Genomic DNA, 15952 nt, shown 5'->3' on the forward strand with positions numbered 1-15952 from the left:
GTGCCTTTCTGCACAGCTTCCCTTCTCCTTTATGCCCCATGCACCATCCCGCTCCAGTTATATCTCCGGGGGCGGGGGAGGGGAGGAAGGGGATTTTCTTATAGGCACTTCCACTTCCTATTTATTTCCTCCCTTTCTAAGACTAAGGAAGAGAAAGGAGAGAGAGAGTAAAGCCAACCCTTTCCCCCGGCCCCTCCCAATAGAGAAGTGTGACATCCCTCTAGTGTTCAGTTTCTTCTGACCCAGGAAACAAGTATGCTTGGAAGGCAAAACAAAAATCACATTTTATCATCCTTGGTAGAAAACAGGTTTTGGGCCTGGACTACTGAATGATAAAAATTCTGTAAAGCTGCACTACATTTCCAGTGCATCTCCTCACCCTGCTTGGGTCAGTCTCCTCTTATTTTTGGCTCCAATGATTGTAATACTATTATCTTCTGCACAAGGGGAGATACGGTCACCCTCACTCTACTGCTTCAGGACCAGAACAGCTATGGGCAGGAACAGCAGCAACACTGGAGAAATCCTTTGCATTTGCAATTTACTGTTTGTTTTTCCTCTCACACATGCCCACGCAGCAGCGGAGGAGTTTCCTGCCTTAGACCTCTTATTCCTTCCAGAATACTGGAAGGAATAAGTGGGAGCCCCCTGGAAGGGAGCTGTAAAAGGGCATGGGAATATGCAAAGTTTCCATGAACCCATGATCAAATGAAGCTATTATGCAATGAAGGCAATTTCTGTGAATACAGTGGTCATGGGAAACATTCAGCCATCACTAAGACTGCTGCTACCTTACATACCAGTTATTTCGTGTTGACCGGTCAGTACGTGCTGTACAATAATGCACAGAAGTAGTCAGGTTCTCTGCTTTGAAGAGCTTACAGTCTAAACTGTGGAGGTATTTCCCCCACTCATACTACAAACTCCTGCACAAGAAAGGGGTGTCCAAGTTCCACAGCTACACCTCAAAATGCATCAGAATATTGTAGGGGTTGTTTGTGGTATAGAAAGGTCCATCAGAAGAGGCTGTAAGAGGAGAGGGTGCATACTTCACTTATCTGTCTCCAAAGTGTAGTATACCCTACAATACTGCATCTCCCACCATCCTGTATCTAGGATAACGCGGGCTAGGAACACAGAACATTAAAAGCACAACCGCAAAGGCCTTATCCTGACAGGGAGGATCTCACCCAGGCACATAAAAATCATTTAAAAAAGCAGAGTTTTATTTTCTCTGAAAGTCCCTAATGTGAGGTTGAAATCTGCATATGAAAAATTAGTCTTTACCACCCTACTGCTCTACAGGTTCTGTTCCAAACTGAACTGTCAAGCAAGAAAACCTGCCTGAGAAATTCTATTTCTGGACATGCATAGTCTATTTATCAAGGGCAAGCAGAGATTAGGCAAACACAGTAACTATTGTATAAAGTTGTCTGAAATGTGCTTGTTCAGCTGTGCCTCCGTTTTAGTGTTCTGATGGAGGAAAACAGGATGAGGCAGAATAGCATGAGCTCTCTTTTCACAACTCCCTCACCCCCAAACAGCCTCCGCTTTCAGGTCACAATCCCAAACGGGAGAGAGGTAGGGATAGACACACTCCGCCGCCTATTCCTATAGATAAGGCCTCACTTCTATTCTCACAGGCCCTACTCTAGGACTCACCCCAAAGTCAGGGAAAGTTAATTGGGGAGGCATCTGAGAGATTCTACTCTTGGGCCATCAGCCCCCTCACTTGTCTGGTAAAACCCATCCATGCTCCTTCAATTCGACAAGGTCTTCAGGACAGTAGGGTGGCAAGAAGTCAGCTCTTATGCACATTGCAGCAGCAAGCTCTACTCACTCCTGCCAACAGAGGCCAGAACTGAGAAGTCAAAGTGTGTCACAAACCCTCCGAGCAAGCTGCCAGGAGAATTCCAGAGCTACAGACCAGCCAAAAGGGTCATGACTCCCATCATATCTTCCAACCTCACAAGACCATAGGGGCATAGGTATTCCCATGAGATGACCTGTCCACCCAGATCCAATGGGGGAGGAAGCAACATCTGCCGTCCCAGAAGAGCATCCAAAGGAAAAGAAGAGAGATAGAGGCCACCTGTCAGTGACAACAGCAGCTCCTGGGAATTATTTTAGACTGCACACGATAAATAGGATATGCAATTACCTGTCTAAATACAAACACTAGAAGAGCGCAGTGCTTTACAAAGTTGAGTTTAAAAGTGTTTCTAGAAGTTTAGAGGCCAACTAACATGTCACAAAAAGCTTCTGTCAAGACTTCATGAGCCAGTTAACCCCTTCCAGGTGTTTTAAAATTTTATTATTATTATTACTACTACTACAACTACAGTGGTCATTTTGTTACTTCTGATGCTTCTCGTTATAAGACACTATAGCTAATATATTGTACTGAAACCAGTATGCGAGGACCGTCAAGACCTTGATTGCAAAGGCAGCTGTAATTGTAGTGGAAGCAGTGCCAGAAATTTTCCATGTATTCATTTTATAAACTGCTGGAAGACAATAGTTCTCTACAATTAAGGCCCTTCTAGAAAATGGGCTCATAGCAAAATCAGTCATGCATTGCATTATGACATTGATTGCCAGACAGAAGAGTTATGGTGACACTGACATAACATCCAAGGCCAAGTAATTCATTTATATTCAGTGTAACTGCACTGTTAGCCATGACACATAGTATACCACAGAAAACAGTTCAAAACCAGCTCAAGCACCTTGTGAACTATTAACAGTACAGAGTTCAGACAGTTACTCCATGCCTAGCTACGCAGTCCCATTTATTAAAAAAATTTAATTGTTCTTCGACAATGCACAGTTTCTCTTTCAAGTCCTCTTTTCCTCAGTTGACAACCAGGCAAACAAATAGCACATTCCTGGTCTGTTACTCTTTTGACATACATTCTTCTATTGCAGTAAATTCTGCCCAAGATTCTTAGCCTGACCGTTTTTGTTCTGAGGATGAGATTCCCCCCTTCCACCCGCTCAACAGTAACTGAAACATTCAAACAAGCCACTTAAGATAACCACAATGCATTCTTGCAAGTTACACGAGAGCGGCCCTCCCTGTGTTCCAAAAGGAAGTTTTGAACATTGTTGCCCATCACTGACTCTTCAGATTCAAAAAGACACATATCCGTAATGGCTAACGTGGGTCTTTTTGGCCCTCTTTCTTCTTTGTTCTGTAAGACAGTCTCAGACATGGCTCTCTTCTTTCCCTTTCTCTCTCCCACCCCCCCCCAAAAAAAAAAAAACAAAAACAAAAAACAATGGACATTTGGATGTCAGATCCTCACTTTTGTCTTCGTTGGACAACCTGAGCAAGATTCTGAGGACCTAGACAGTGATGTTTCATGGAGTGCTATAGCTCTCCATGCAAGCGGTTTAAAATAAACATTCCCTCCCCAAGGGAGACGTTGCAGTTCAAGTTGCAGCTTTTTGCCATCATCAGTCAGGTCCTTCAGAACAAAGGTGGCAAGAACCTAAATTTCTAACATGAAAAAGCAAACAGAAGAAGATCTCTATTGTACACGCAGAGGTGGTCACTAATTTTGTGTGCGCCTCATTTTCTGGGTGCTTGAATAAAGACTGTGGGGTCTGATTTGCAGACATGCAGGGGACTCAATCGCACCTGAAATCAGTGGGGAACTGTGCTTTGAATACATAAAGTGCTCTACAATTCTAAGTGCACAGGGGCAGGAAATCACATCTAAAACATTCCAAATTGGATGCCCAAAACTAGTGAATACTTTTGATCTTAGACTTTGTGCCTCAGGTCCTTATCAATAAAATGGGGATAGTAATACCCCCTCACTTCAAGAGGGCCTGTGAAAATAAATATTTGTGAAGCACTGAGATACTACAGTGATGAGCATGATAGAAACCCACATGAGGAAATTAATACTTCTGCATTCAGAGCAGGGATTGTGTAGTGTGCAATCAATAAGGGATGGAGACACACACTGAACAAAGAGTAAACAAAAATATTCAGTAACCACTCATTAAGTGAGCACTGACCATCCTGTGCACTGTATTAAACAGGGTCCTTTGGAAAAGATAGATACTATGTGATCATGTAATTAAGGACTGTATCATAATACATGCATACAAGGGGCCAAATTAAGGTTCCCTGTGCAACCTTAATTCTGGCATTTCCTAACTTTTCAATACTTGACATTATAACCTTAATAATGTTTTTACCACTGTTTGTCAGTGTGTATAAAGTAGTAAAGGGCAAAACCAAAATAAATTCACCTTTCAAATTAATTACATGTAGGCAGGAGTGTTTTATTAATGTTCTAAAAATGTAACTACTTAAGTTAGCTTGCTCACCATGATTCACAGCATCAAGGATTACAGTTAAATATGGAATGATTAATGAGCAAGAACCTCTGAATTATATAGTTAAGCATTCTGGGGGTTAAAAGAGAGTGTTCCATGACAGCCAAAACACAAGGCAGTGATTTAGTTGTTAAAACAGTTTTTCCTCCTGCACTCTGATACAGATAGACAACACTGGACTATAAATTTCTCCATTTTTAAAAAGTCAGATAAAAAGGGACACTGCATATAGGTCATACCACTGGTGTAATTACTATCTGCTGTTTCCAGGGTTTAACTGGACAAATCTCAAAATAATCAGCAAAATACTGGCTACAAGAAGTAGCCACTCCCCCATCCGCACTCAGATACTACAGAAACTGGCAGCAGTAAAGAACTACAAGATAGGAAATGCTTTTTAAGCCGTGATCTCCTTTCTGAGTTTTATGTTGCCTATTTGTTTCTCCTGAACTGGGAAAAGGAAAAGGGGAGATATTATCCTGGGGAGCAAAGGAAGCTGAAAGAAAACAGACAGGACACCCTTGGGAAATTATGGAAAAGGACTCAAGAAGCCAAGAAGATGGCTTCCCACTGGGTTGAAAAATAAAGTGCAGCCTCTTTCAGACTTGCCTTGATGCAAGTAGAAGGGAGATAGCTGATTGCTCAAAGCCTTTGAGCTCATGCTTAGGGCAGAGAAGGTAGGCCTTGCTTAGTAGCTGGTATTCAAAGGAAACAGTTTCTCTGTTCCCCAAAACTGGGACTAGATGTAGGTATCTTTTCTAGGAAGCTTGCATGGGAAACTAAAACTTAAAACCTTGGGGTTCTTTTTTTTTTTTTTTTTTTTTTTTTTTAAACAGACCAGTCCCCACCCACAACTTCATGCCCCAGGAGAAGAGGTGTCAAAGAGCTGGGATGAGCTGCCCCCGCAACAGCCAAGTGTGTAATGCTCAGCGAACCACTGGAGAACAGAGGATGCTGGTGGAAACTCTTAATATTTTGAGCAATACTGTTCAGATTATTTGCCAAAGGGGACTGGATAGGTTCCTGCTACCCACACCCTTTTGGGAAATGAAAAACAAAAAAACCCCAGAACCTTCAGCTCATCTGGCCAGCTAATAACTAGCTTGGTCACAAGATGGACAGACAGGTGCCAAGAACAGTAGGGCACTCTATTTTCTAGTGAGACTCCCTTTCTCACAACCAGATGATCTTTTAGTCTGACAGACTCTATACAAATTATTTTTTGAGTAAGAAAAATGTGAATACATGCTTGGAGATAACTGGCTCTCTCCTCTCAGACGTTCGGTAACGAATAGTCCCTGTTTTCTCTTGTCAAATCTGCTCAATCAATCAATCCACTTCTCCAGTGGGCATTCTCTTTGGTCTTTTGGACTGGTAAGAAATTCTGCAAAACCAACATGCCTCCGTACTCAAACTCTTCCAAAGTTGGGGAGAAGGCAGGAAAGGGAGGCAGGAGATGCAGGAAACATTCCCAATAACAGCACGGCACCCTGTTGCAATGAAGAGTTCTCTCTCACCCACAGAAGGTTGCAGTTGAGTTAGTCGGGTAGGATGGAGGAAAGTTATTCCATTTCCCAGCCCTTGGAAGTCCCTTAGTTTGAGGAATTTCCTTCTTGAAATATACGACGTACTACAATTTACACCCTTTTAAGGTTCCAAATATTCTGTGGCATCAGCTAGTAAGCTAGTCATTCCTTCAATGACTGACCACATCAGAATCTCCTGGTGTGACTCATTATGATAAAAATTCACTAGCAACAAATCAGGAGTTCATGACATCTTTAGCAATAAAGGGTTTAATACCTGGATAGAGAAGTATTTTTTTTTAAAAAATAGTAAGAGTATTTGTTCTAAAATAATGCTACTTAAGCTTTATTTTTTTAAAAAGACTGCAATTTTCAGTTGCCATTAAAACAGTGACAAAAAGAAGGCTACTGTAAAAATCTTATTCAGTTTCATAATTTGTGGATAATGTTGTTATTTATGTATTGGAGACCATGTCCTAATAGTTCACTTATAGCTGGACGCTTCCTGCCTAAATGACATGAATGGGTCAGCCAAGAGTAATCCATATCTTTTTTTCTGAAAGCCAAAATAGATTTACTATGATAAAGCTCAAAAGGCAGACTCCGGTTAGGAAGACAGCACTCCGGGGCTCATTTCCTTTTGGAACGAAGACTGCACTGGAGTGAAGGAAAACACTGCAAACCTCCCACACAAGCAAGGTAACACTGACTGTCATGAAGGCAGTCACCACTAAACTGAAGTTTAACAAAAGAAACGTCAATGTCTTAAGTTATCCACTGTACAATTTTACATACAAATTAAGAGGCAACCCCAAGAATTTTAACAACATGGAAATGTTTGATTTTAGCCTTGTTTAATAAGGACTGTTTTCTAGGTTGTATTTGTTTAAAATTACATTTGATCTTGATGAGGAAAATCTCTCTTTACCAATTAAGATATTTGAAAGCCTACAGAAACTTAAGCCCCATTAATTAAATAGTTTCATCTTCAGCACTGGATTTTTATAAACAACAAGTTATTTTATTCCCTGATTGTTGTCAGACAGTAAAAGAAAAAGAAAAAAATAGACTAACATTAGGTAGCATCAGCTTGTGTAACCCAAGACAGAAGAAAAAAAGTTAAAAACCTTCATGTTTGATTTTCTACAAGGCTGACATGGCAGATAAAACACCACTTTAAACTGACTGAGCAATTACAGCTGTCTAGATATCAGAAGATGACCTCTTAGCTTTCAAAGTATCTGATACTTACTGAACGTCTTACAGATGTCAGATACAGCTTTGAAGACTCTATCAGAGAAGTTCACTTTCACCTTCACATACTTCATATTCGGAAGCTGAAGGCGGAGTAATTTGTGTTGAGGCGTGAACTGGAGCTTAGCATCAGCTTGTATGCCATACTTATCCAAGGTCCAGTGTGTTTTAAGGAGCCAGGTTCTCTTCTTTTCCCACCACAGTGCATGGTCTGACCAATCTTTCTTAACATCTAGAGGGAAAAAGTAATTAAAAAAATAGATTAAGAACTGATTTTACTTCTACTTGAAAATGTATTAATTAAAACGGACAGTCAACCAGAAATCTATTAATGTATGCAGTGTAGGTACCTTTCCCAGACCTGAAGAAGAGCTCTGTGTGGCTCAAAAGCTGGTCTCTCACCAACAGAAGTTGGTAGAATAAGAGATATTACCTCACCCACCTTGCCTTCTAACATGAAATCTAGTCAGTTTCAAGTAAGTATTTTGAGATACATTATTTGTATTCCAATAGCAGGTACTGGCCACCACAAACAACGGGAAGCTGATCTCAGATGTAGGAATACAGTGAGAGATTATACATTTTTTTCAGGCAGCAACTAAGTGGTTAGCAAACTGGTGTGCTGTGACCAATTGCTTTCTGTGCTGAGCAGTATGGTCTCATTGTTTCTTTGTGCTTCCCTTGTCTGTTACATGCATCTGTTGTCTTCTTAGATTGGAAGCTCCTTGAGACAGGGACCATTTATCTCTGTTACATATTTGCACAGCACCTACCACAACATGCTTCTAGGCACCACCACAATAATAATTATTAGTAAAGAGACAAGACAAAGGCTAGGAGGGAAAACTGAGGCACAAAGAGATGAAGTGACTTATTAAGGATCACAGACACACAGTCAATAGCAGAGCTTGGAGACTTGGGTTCGCGTCCCAAGTTCCTGTCAATATCTCATACTGAAGGCATCTGCTGCTTATTCCCCTTGCCAATTTTTGAGGTTTTACTGTAATTTCTTATGTTGTGGTACAAGAGATCCATAAAACCAAAAAGGTGAAACTGGTCACCTGCACAGAGACAGCAGTGTAACTGATTCTACACAAACTGATTCTACCCTTAAATGAATAAAATAAGAAAGATAACAACTGAAAGACTTGAAGAAAGTTACCTATAAACAGCAAGGGTGTGATGTTTTCAAAACAGAAGCATGATTTTTTAAACCGTGCTTTCAGAGTAATTTAGTGAAAAATAAAAGTGAGTTAGCCCCACACCTTACCCCCTAACAACCACAAATAGCTCCTACTAACACATTAAGCTTTTGTTGTAAAAGAACTCTGATCCTTTGAAAAATCAGGCCTCTTTATAAAAAGAGATCTCATATTGGGACCCCCACGCTTCAAAAAAACCAAACCAAAAAGGCACTTCCAACTGATAACGAATATTTGAAAGTTACCAACTACACACATCTACCTGCAGTGCGTACTGTATGCTGCAACATGCCACTGTTACTCCTCGGCTCCCGTTTCCCCAATTACACTTTTAAAGGTAAGTGCACCAGCAACACTGCAAGTAAAGTACTCCCCTGAACTACTCTGACATTTGTCTATAGTTCCATAGGTGGAGAATATGCATAGAGACTAATGACCTAGCTCCTTCCTCAGAATCCAACAATCTAGTTAGATGTTACTTGACACGAGTGGAATGTATAGACAATGTTAGGATTTTGATTGTTTACAGGCTATCCACTGTTCTCTCCTTCAATCCTATCATCATCTTGTCTTTCTTGGATACCTTAATACATAGACCTAGTGTAGTAAGGCAGATCCTTAGTGCTGCCAAATCTCATTTGCACAGGGTTAAGTGGTGCAAAGGAGACTTAAAGCTGCCTCAAGTGAGCAGCTGAGGATTTTCCCCAGTGTGAGGAAATCCTTGGTTGGTTTAGAACTGGCCACTCACTTCTAACCCCTCCCCTCTCACAACAAACGTAAGCAGCATGGCCACAGTGTGCAATGCCAGCAAGGATCCCTAGAGCAAGAGAGCATGTAAGAGGTTTCTGAGGCTGCTCTAAATTATGCAGTGGGTCAAGTCAGCTGCCAAAGCTGGGGACAAGAATGCTCCCCACACTCTTAACTGGTGCGTTGAAAGCTGTTCCACTGCACTTGAGGATTCATTTTTTGAAGAAAGAGGGCTACGTCTCGGCATAAGTAAAAAAATGAAAGTCAGCTATCTTTATTTTTTATTGTAAATAAAAAACAAAAATGCTTCTACTGAAGGTCATCTACATGTATACATGACATTCCTAAATAGATTACAAAAAATTAGAAGTTCATCCATACAGCAAATATTAAAAATATGATCACTTGTGTATTTCACAGGCTGATAGATTCTATGGCTAGGAGGCACCACAGTGATCATCTGACTCCTGCATAACACAGGCCATAGAACTCCGCCCTCCAATTCTGGTCTTGACTGAAAAATTGACACTGATGGAGAATCCTTTTGAGCTTAGGTGATTTGTGTTAGGATTTCAGACTCTCAACAATGAAAAGGAAGCTATAACTAAAGCTCAGTGCTACAAAGTACATCCATGATGGAGAAGCTCTGATCATCCTCTAGTGTTATATTAAAAGCACAGAATTAGTTTGACCCAAGTTAGAGCTGATAACGAATACCTACTGTAAAAGACAGTCTTCTCCACCCCTAAAATCTGGAGTTCAAAGAACTAACAAGCAAGAACTGAAACCAGCATTTTTAAAATAGATAACCTCGAAAGTCAGATGACCAACTGTAAAAATGTCTTATACAGTACTGAATAATATATTCTAGGAGTTTTATTAGAAAAAGCACTTCCGCAAGCACACCTCTGAACTTCTGAAGCTAACTGATGCTCAGGCAAGGAGAGATGAAGATTCACTGTAAGTCAGATTCTTCTTCCATCTCTCCTTTATACCTTCATAGTACCTTAAACTCAGGATCACCAAGGAAAGTTCACAGAATGTAAAGGACAGTTTCTTTAAGCATGAAAAAAAAGAAAATCCTACTGGTACAATACTGCAGCCAGAAAGTGGGAACGTCAGCTAAACTTTTCAGCTGGTTTGTACAACCAAATTAAACAAAACCAAATATAGAAAAGCATGCAAACTTGCACAAGCCTTGGCTACTCTCAAAAATCTGACAAGTCATTACAATGAACTTTGGACATGAAGTCCAGCTTCTGCTATCCTGAAAGCATCAGAAGTTGGCACTGAAAATAAAGGCATTTTGAATCTCTAACACTTGTGTAACTTCAATCCTACAGGGATGGATTTCGATTTACACAGCAGATGAGCTTTTTTTGGACCATGGCAGCAATTTCTTACACTAACACTAACACAGTAGCAAATGGTGTACATTAAAAAGTGTAAAAATCAAACAGTTCTGCAAAAAATCTTGTGGCTACCTTACAGCTAGTTTGAATAAAATAATCCAACAAAACTTGCTAGATTTACAAACAGGTGGTCATTTAAAAGATAGCAAGTTTCTAAAAAGACAGCTTGGATTACTATATTTATCCATAGCCCCATTAGGTCATACTTCAATGACCATGTTAGGTATAGGAATTTTCAGTGCTTTCTGATGTAACAAAATGTGAGACCCAAGTAATAAAATGCAACGAGCTGTTAAAGTTCGTTTTGCACAGGGCCACTTGAAAGTGTTTCAATTATGTTTTATCATTGGCTCCTAAGTGTTCATTAATATATCTCAATTTTCTACTTACTAATTTGTCTTGGTAACAGTTGTGAAACAGCAGAAGGGTTTTTGCCTGTATGCACTGCAATTATGGAACACACTTCCTACTATTATTTCAAGTTCTTGAATTTGAGTATTTAACAAAGATCTCAAATGACTTTTTGCAAGCATTAAGACTCCCAAACAAACTTAAGAATCATATGTATTAGATCCATTTTAGAGACGGTCGACATTGAAGCAGTGGTGATCATGCATTCAGAACTACACAACAAGTCACAGCAGAGGTAGGAACAGAACCAGAAGCCCCGCCTTTCAGCAGCATGCTTTAACCATTACCTTATACTCACGCATTTGCTCCTACTTTTAGCTATGAAATTTACTTAATTGTACAGCAACTGTCATGTTAAAGAAAGTATAAATATTTAAACCCAATAAGACTTTATTGGCATGACAAACTGGACAAATATTACCAAAGAAACAGACCCCTAAAGGTCAGGGTGGATTGATTTACATCCAAATGACTTTAATTGATTTAAAATCAATAAGCAGAAAATCTTGATTAAAATATATTCTTTATCATCATGTCTTGCATTTGTACTTTAGTTATTTTCTCCAGAAATACGGATTCTCATTGCTTGGTAATCATTAAAACATGTTGATTTGCAACTAAATATAGCCTTTACACTAAATTTGGTGCTTCTTTTTTCTGCTAGGAGGAGGATACACTTTATCTATACCTTATTTAGTAAGCAATTATATAGCTTAATTTACATTTATTCAGATTTAGTTTTTACTTTTATATTAAATGTGCTGGATACCTAGGAAAACAGTTTATCAAAACATGTTTTGCATTTAAAACGAAATGACTTATTAAACAAAAAGAAGCATTATGTGTAGTGAGTGAATGGAACGGACCGTGACTAGAAACAATGTCCTTCAAGATATTACAGCTAGTAGATCTCGTCCTCTCACACCTAGTTTTTAATTCCTAGATTTGAAGAGGAAAAAACAAGCTTACTTCTTCCCCACTACCAACTGGTTTCTTAACTTTGAATTGGTCAGTCAATGAACCGAACTAGTCGCATAAACTTAAATGAAGAAAATACTCTCTGTGCACATGGAGAAGAGACGACTGCTGTCAAAATCTTGGTTAGCTCTCCAAACTCCGATTCCAGGCACCAGGCCAATGACTTGCCCCTATTCTGGGGCCTGACTTTCTTTAAAACTTGGCAGCAAATATGGAAGATATATTTATTTTAAATTAAATGATTACAACAAATTTAGGCCTGAACGTAAGTTATCAATTTCAAATAGGCTTATTTCATTTAAATTCAACCTTATTTAATTTAAATTAAAAAAATCCAATCTATTTTTTTTAAATCAAGTTTTTATCCACCCTGCCTAAAGGTGCTAGTCACGAGTAGGTAAGATCCTCCCTGAGAACAGGACTACATGCTGTGCCCCTTTGTCTGCAGTTACCTTGCAGATGTGAACCAGGCTAATCCACTGGTGTGACACAGCAAGCATGTCTGTGCATGGGTACATGCACACTCTTTTTCCTGGTTGCCTCTACAAAGTTAGGTTGATGTAAGCCACCTTGTGTCAACCTAGTTGTGCATGTGTCTACACTCCAATTTGTCTCCCACGGATATAACTGCCCCATTACAGCAACGCAATAACATCTCCTCCCCAAGTGGTGTTGAGCCACAGTCAATGTACTGGAGGTCTTATGTCATCCCAATAGCTCTCCAGCAGCTCTCCCACATTGCCTGACACTGATTGCCATGGTCACAGTTGTAAACACCTCTGCTCCAAGAGTCAGAGACTGGAAAGTCCCCCACCCTTTAAAGCCCCATGAAGTTTTGAAATGCCTTTTTCTGACTGCCCAGCTTGGCAAGCGCACTTAGCAGCTCTCCGTCGTTCGGTGCAACTGCCCAGCTGACCATGATACGTACTCCAGACACTCCAGCTTGGAGTAGACAGGAAATATTAGATCTACTAGGCCTATGGGGAGAAGAAGCTGCTCGAGCACAGCTAAGACCAGCCTTAAGGTAGGACAAGACATCCGCAGGTTTCTCCTTTGCTGTGTAGATATGGCACATTTCTATGGATATCTACCAGCAGACTGCATGAGGGGGTGGGATACAGGAGAAGGGGTACAGCAGAGACCAGCAGCAGTGCTGCGTGAAAGCAAAGGAACCGCAAATCAGGCATGTCAGAAGGCCAACAGTCTCAGACCCATAGACTTTAAGGTCAGGAGGGACCAATATGAACATCTAGTCTGACCTCCTGCATAACGCAGACCACAGAACCTCATCCACTCGCTCCTATAATAGCCCTCTAACCTATGACTGAGTTACTGAAGTCCTCAAATCATGGTTTAAAGACTTCAGGCACAGAGAATCCACCAGCAAATGACCCGGGCACCATGCTACAGAGCAAGGAGAAAAACCCCCAGAGCCTTTGCCAATCTGCCCTGGAAGAAAATTCCTTCCTGACTCCAAATATGACAATCAGCTAAACCCTGAGCACGTGGGCAAGACTCACCAGTCAGACATCCAAGAAAGAATTCTCTGTAGGGACATCTGATGGGGTGGGTTCTGAGTTATGCCCAGTGGCCTGTGATGTATTTACCGCTAGTAGTCAAAGATCAGTTAATTGCCAAATTGGGCTGTCCCATCATACCATTCCCTCCATAAATTTATCAAGCTCAGTTTGGAAGCCAGATAGGTTTTTTGCCCACACTGCTCCCTTGGAAGGCTATTCCAGAACTTCACTCCTCTGATGGTTAGAGACCTTAACCGGGCTCAGCTATCAATTTCATTAATTTATTTGTACTAAAAGTGCTAGCGGGACAACAAAGATACAGTAGTATCTACTTCTCATTCCTCTGTAAAGTTAGGCAAGGGTCCACGTGGAGCAGTTTGTTTACATACATAGGGGTGTCTCTTGAATGCTCCTGAGACTTCTCCATGAAGCTTTCAGAGAGATACTCTGCAATCCTCTCCTGAAGGGTTATAGGGATGGGAGTCTTATTTCTCCACAGTAGGACATTCTCCCACACCAGTCAGTGATAACTTCAGCAGGCACCATTGCACTACAGGCTAGCAGCATACCTGCCCAGGCAGCTTTGGGATGCCTTTGTTACCCTCCGGAGTGAGATACCAGCTAAAGTCACCACCGCCTGTGGAAAATGGAGCCAATATACTCAGTTGCATGCAACCAAGCAATTCCCTCCTTGTTTCCCTTACCCCTGGCGGACCATCCTCACCATGGCTGGTATTATGAGTGGCACTGTGCACGAGTACTCCAAAGCAAAAGTGTCAATAAATATGTCTTGTTGAAAGTTTATGGGAGCAAAGGGAGGGAGTTCTGAATCTTAACTTCCACTTTCCATTTGACTATATGGACAACAGTAACTCTTATCTGCAGCTGCTGCCCTTGACGAGCCGCCCTATCACACCCACACAACTGCCTGGGCCAGACAAGGAGAAGAAGGGGACTCAGGATATGTTCAATGAAATCCCACAAACCACTGCTGCATCAAACCATTACAGTGACCCCGGCCACAGTAGGCTAACTGCAAGAAGAGGCAGAGGCAGAACAAAAAAAAGGGATAATTAAGTTTTTAGAACTTAAAAGGAAAACCCAAAAGTTGTACCAGGAGGACAAATATAGAACATTACCAAGTACTTACGACTTACAATAAGCTCCAGGTTACCAACACATTAACCTTTGTGAGATTGTACACTGTATTCTTCCTTACTCCCTGCAGTTAATTCCAAAAGCATTGTTCTTAAGAACAAAAGATTACTCAACGTACTGTGTCATTTCAGAGAAGAATCAACTTTTCCTCTCCTTGGCTGAGAGTCCAGCGTGGCTCTTGCTGTCCTGTTCTTTGCTTCTCTGTGGCCTGACGTGCAGCTTAGATTCAACTTTCCTATGGCTGTACCTCTTTGCCCCAAGTTTATCCACAAGTGGGGTTTCTTCACCTAATAGGCCTTCACTTGTTCATTGGACACCTTTGAGCTATTTTCTGCCAATAGATGTTCAAACAGAAATTCTCGCTGTTCACATACTTTAGCTCCTTTTTGGGTGGGTTTCTCATTTGCTGTTTTCATCTAATACAGCTTTTTGAGCAATTCCCTTTTTTCACCAAAAATATTTCCTTTTGGTATTTTCCCTTGATTCCCTTCGGTATATTTGCAGATTTCATTTTCCTCTACTTCCCTTCTCTAATAGGGTCTGTGCACATACCCAGTTCTATTTTTTTCTGCTTCTCCTGATGTGAAACCTCTCTTATCCCCCCCCCCCCCCGCCTTTCCTTCATCGCTTCCCAATCCCCTAATTTTATTCTCTTGTTCTTTTATCACATTACCTGCTACCTCCACTCCAGTTCATCTGCTAGCTCAGTGTCTAGATTCTTCTCCTTCCCTCCTTCTTCTCTAAAAGCTTTTTCCAACTGCTCCATTCAGGTGGACTCCGAGCCACCTCCCCAGCTTCAGCTGCCCTCTCAGTGGCTGTCTTGCCCCCCAGGACAGCTGCAGCAGGTGCTAATGCCAGGGTCAGGGTTACTACACTGTGAGCAATGGGCCTGGAAGGTGTCCACTACAGACAGCCTGGAGAAGGAAAGAGTGGACGGGAGAGAGGCCCAGGCATCCCAGCAGGAAGATTAGAGGGAGATGCACTAAGACATAATAGGGTTCTCCTGTAGCAAACAGACACTGCAGTCTCACTTAGGTTCAACAATCACAGTCCACGGAGAACTCCATTACAGCACCCGCCTATCTGCCTCCCACCCCCAACAAACATTCCATGCAGCTGCCAATACCACATCTCTACCTCTACCCCTCCACACTGGGGGACATTAAAGACAACCACAGCTTCACACATACGGCAACCATGGCTTTCACAGGTCAGCACGTGTAGGTAAGAGGACATGAATGTTCTTTCTCCCTGATAATAATTCAGTGAGCAGAACGTAAGTTTTTAAAATGTATTTGCTTTAAACTGCACAGGATTTTTCTTTGCTCTGATTTTGTTACTGAGTAAAGTTCTAGCTGGAAAAGAGTTAGTCTTTATTAGTTCACAACACA

At 41.2% G+C, this 15952-nt stretch overlaps 1 protein-coding gene across 5 annotated transcripts in view; it reads right to left on the reverse strand.

Annotated features, from left to right (window-relative positions):
* The window catches only part of FERMT2 (FERM domain containing kindlin 2), a 92544-nt gene that overhangs the window by 51337 nt on the left and 25255 nt on the right, over positions 1 to 15952 (reverse strand). For all 5 annotated transcript variants that reach the window (XM_067554782.1, XM_067554783.1, XM_067554784.1 and 2 more), the window contains one exon: positions 7132 to 7365. In XM_067554782.1, the coding sequence (XP_067410883.1) occupies positions 7132 to 7365 (234 nt within the window). The remainder of the gene's footprint in view (positions 1 to 7131; positions 7366 to 15952) is intronic.

This window comes from Emydura macquarii, unplaced genomic scaffold (assembly GCF_026122565.2).
Source record: "Emydura macquarii macquarii isolate MOO-44397 ecotype Brisbane River unplaced genomic scaffold, CSIRO-AGI_Emac_v2 contig_1551, whole genome shotgun sequence".
NCBI classification, from domain to species: domain Eukaryota; kingdom Metazoa; phylum Chordata; order Testudines; family Chelidae; genus Emydura; species Emydura macquarii.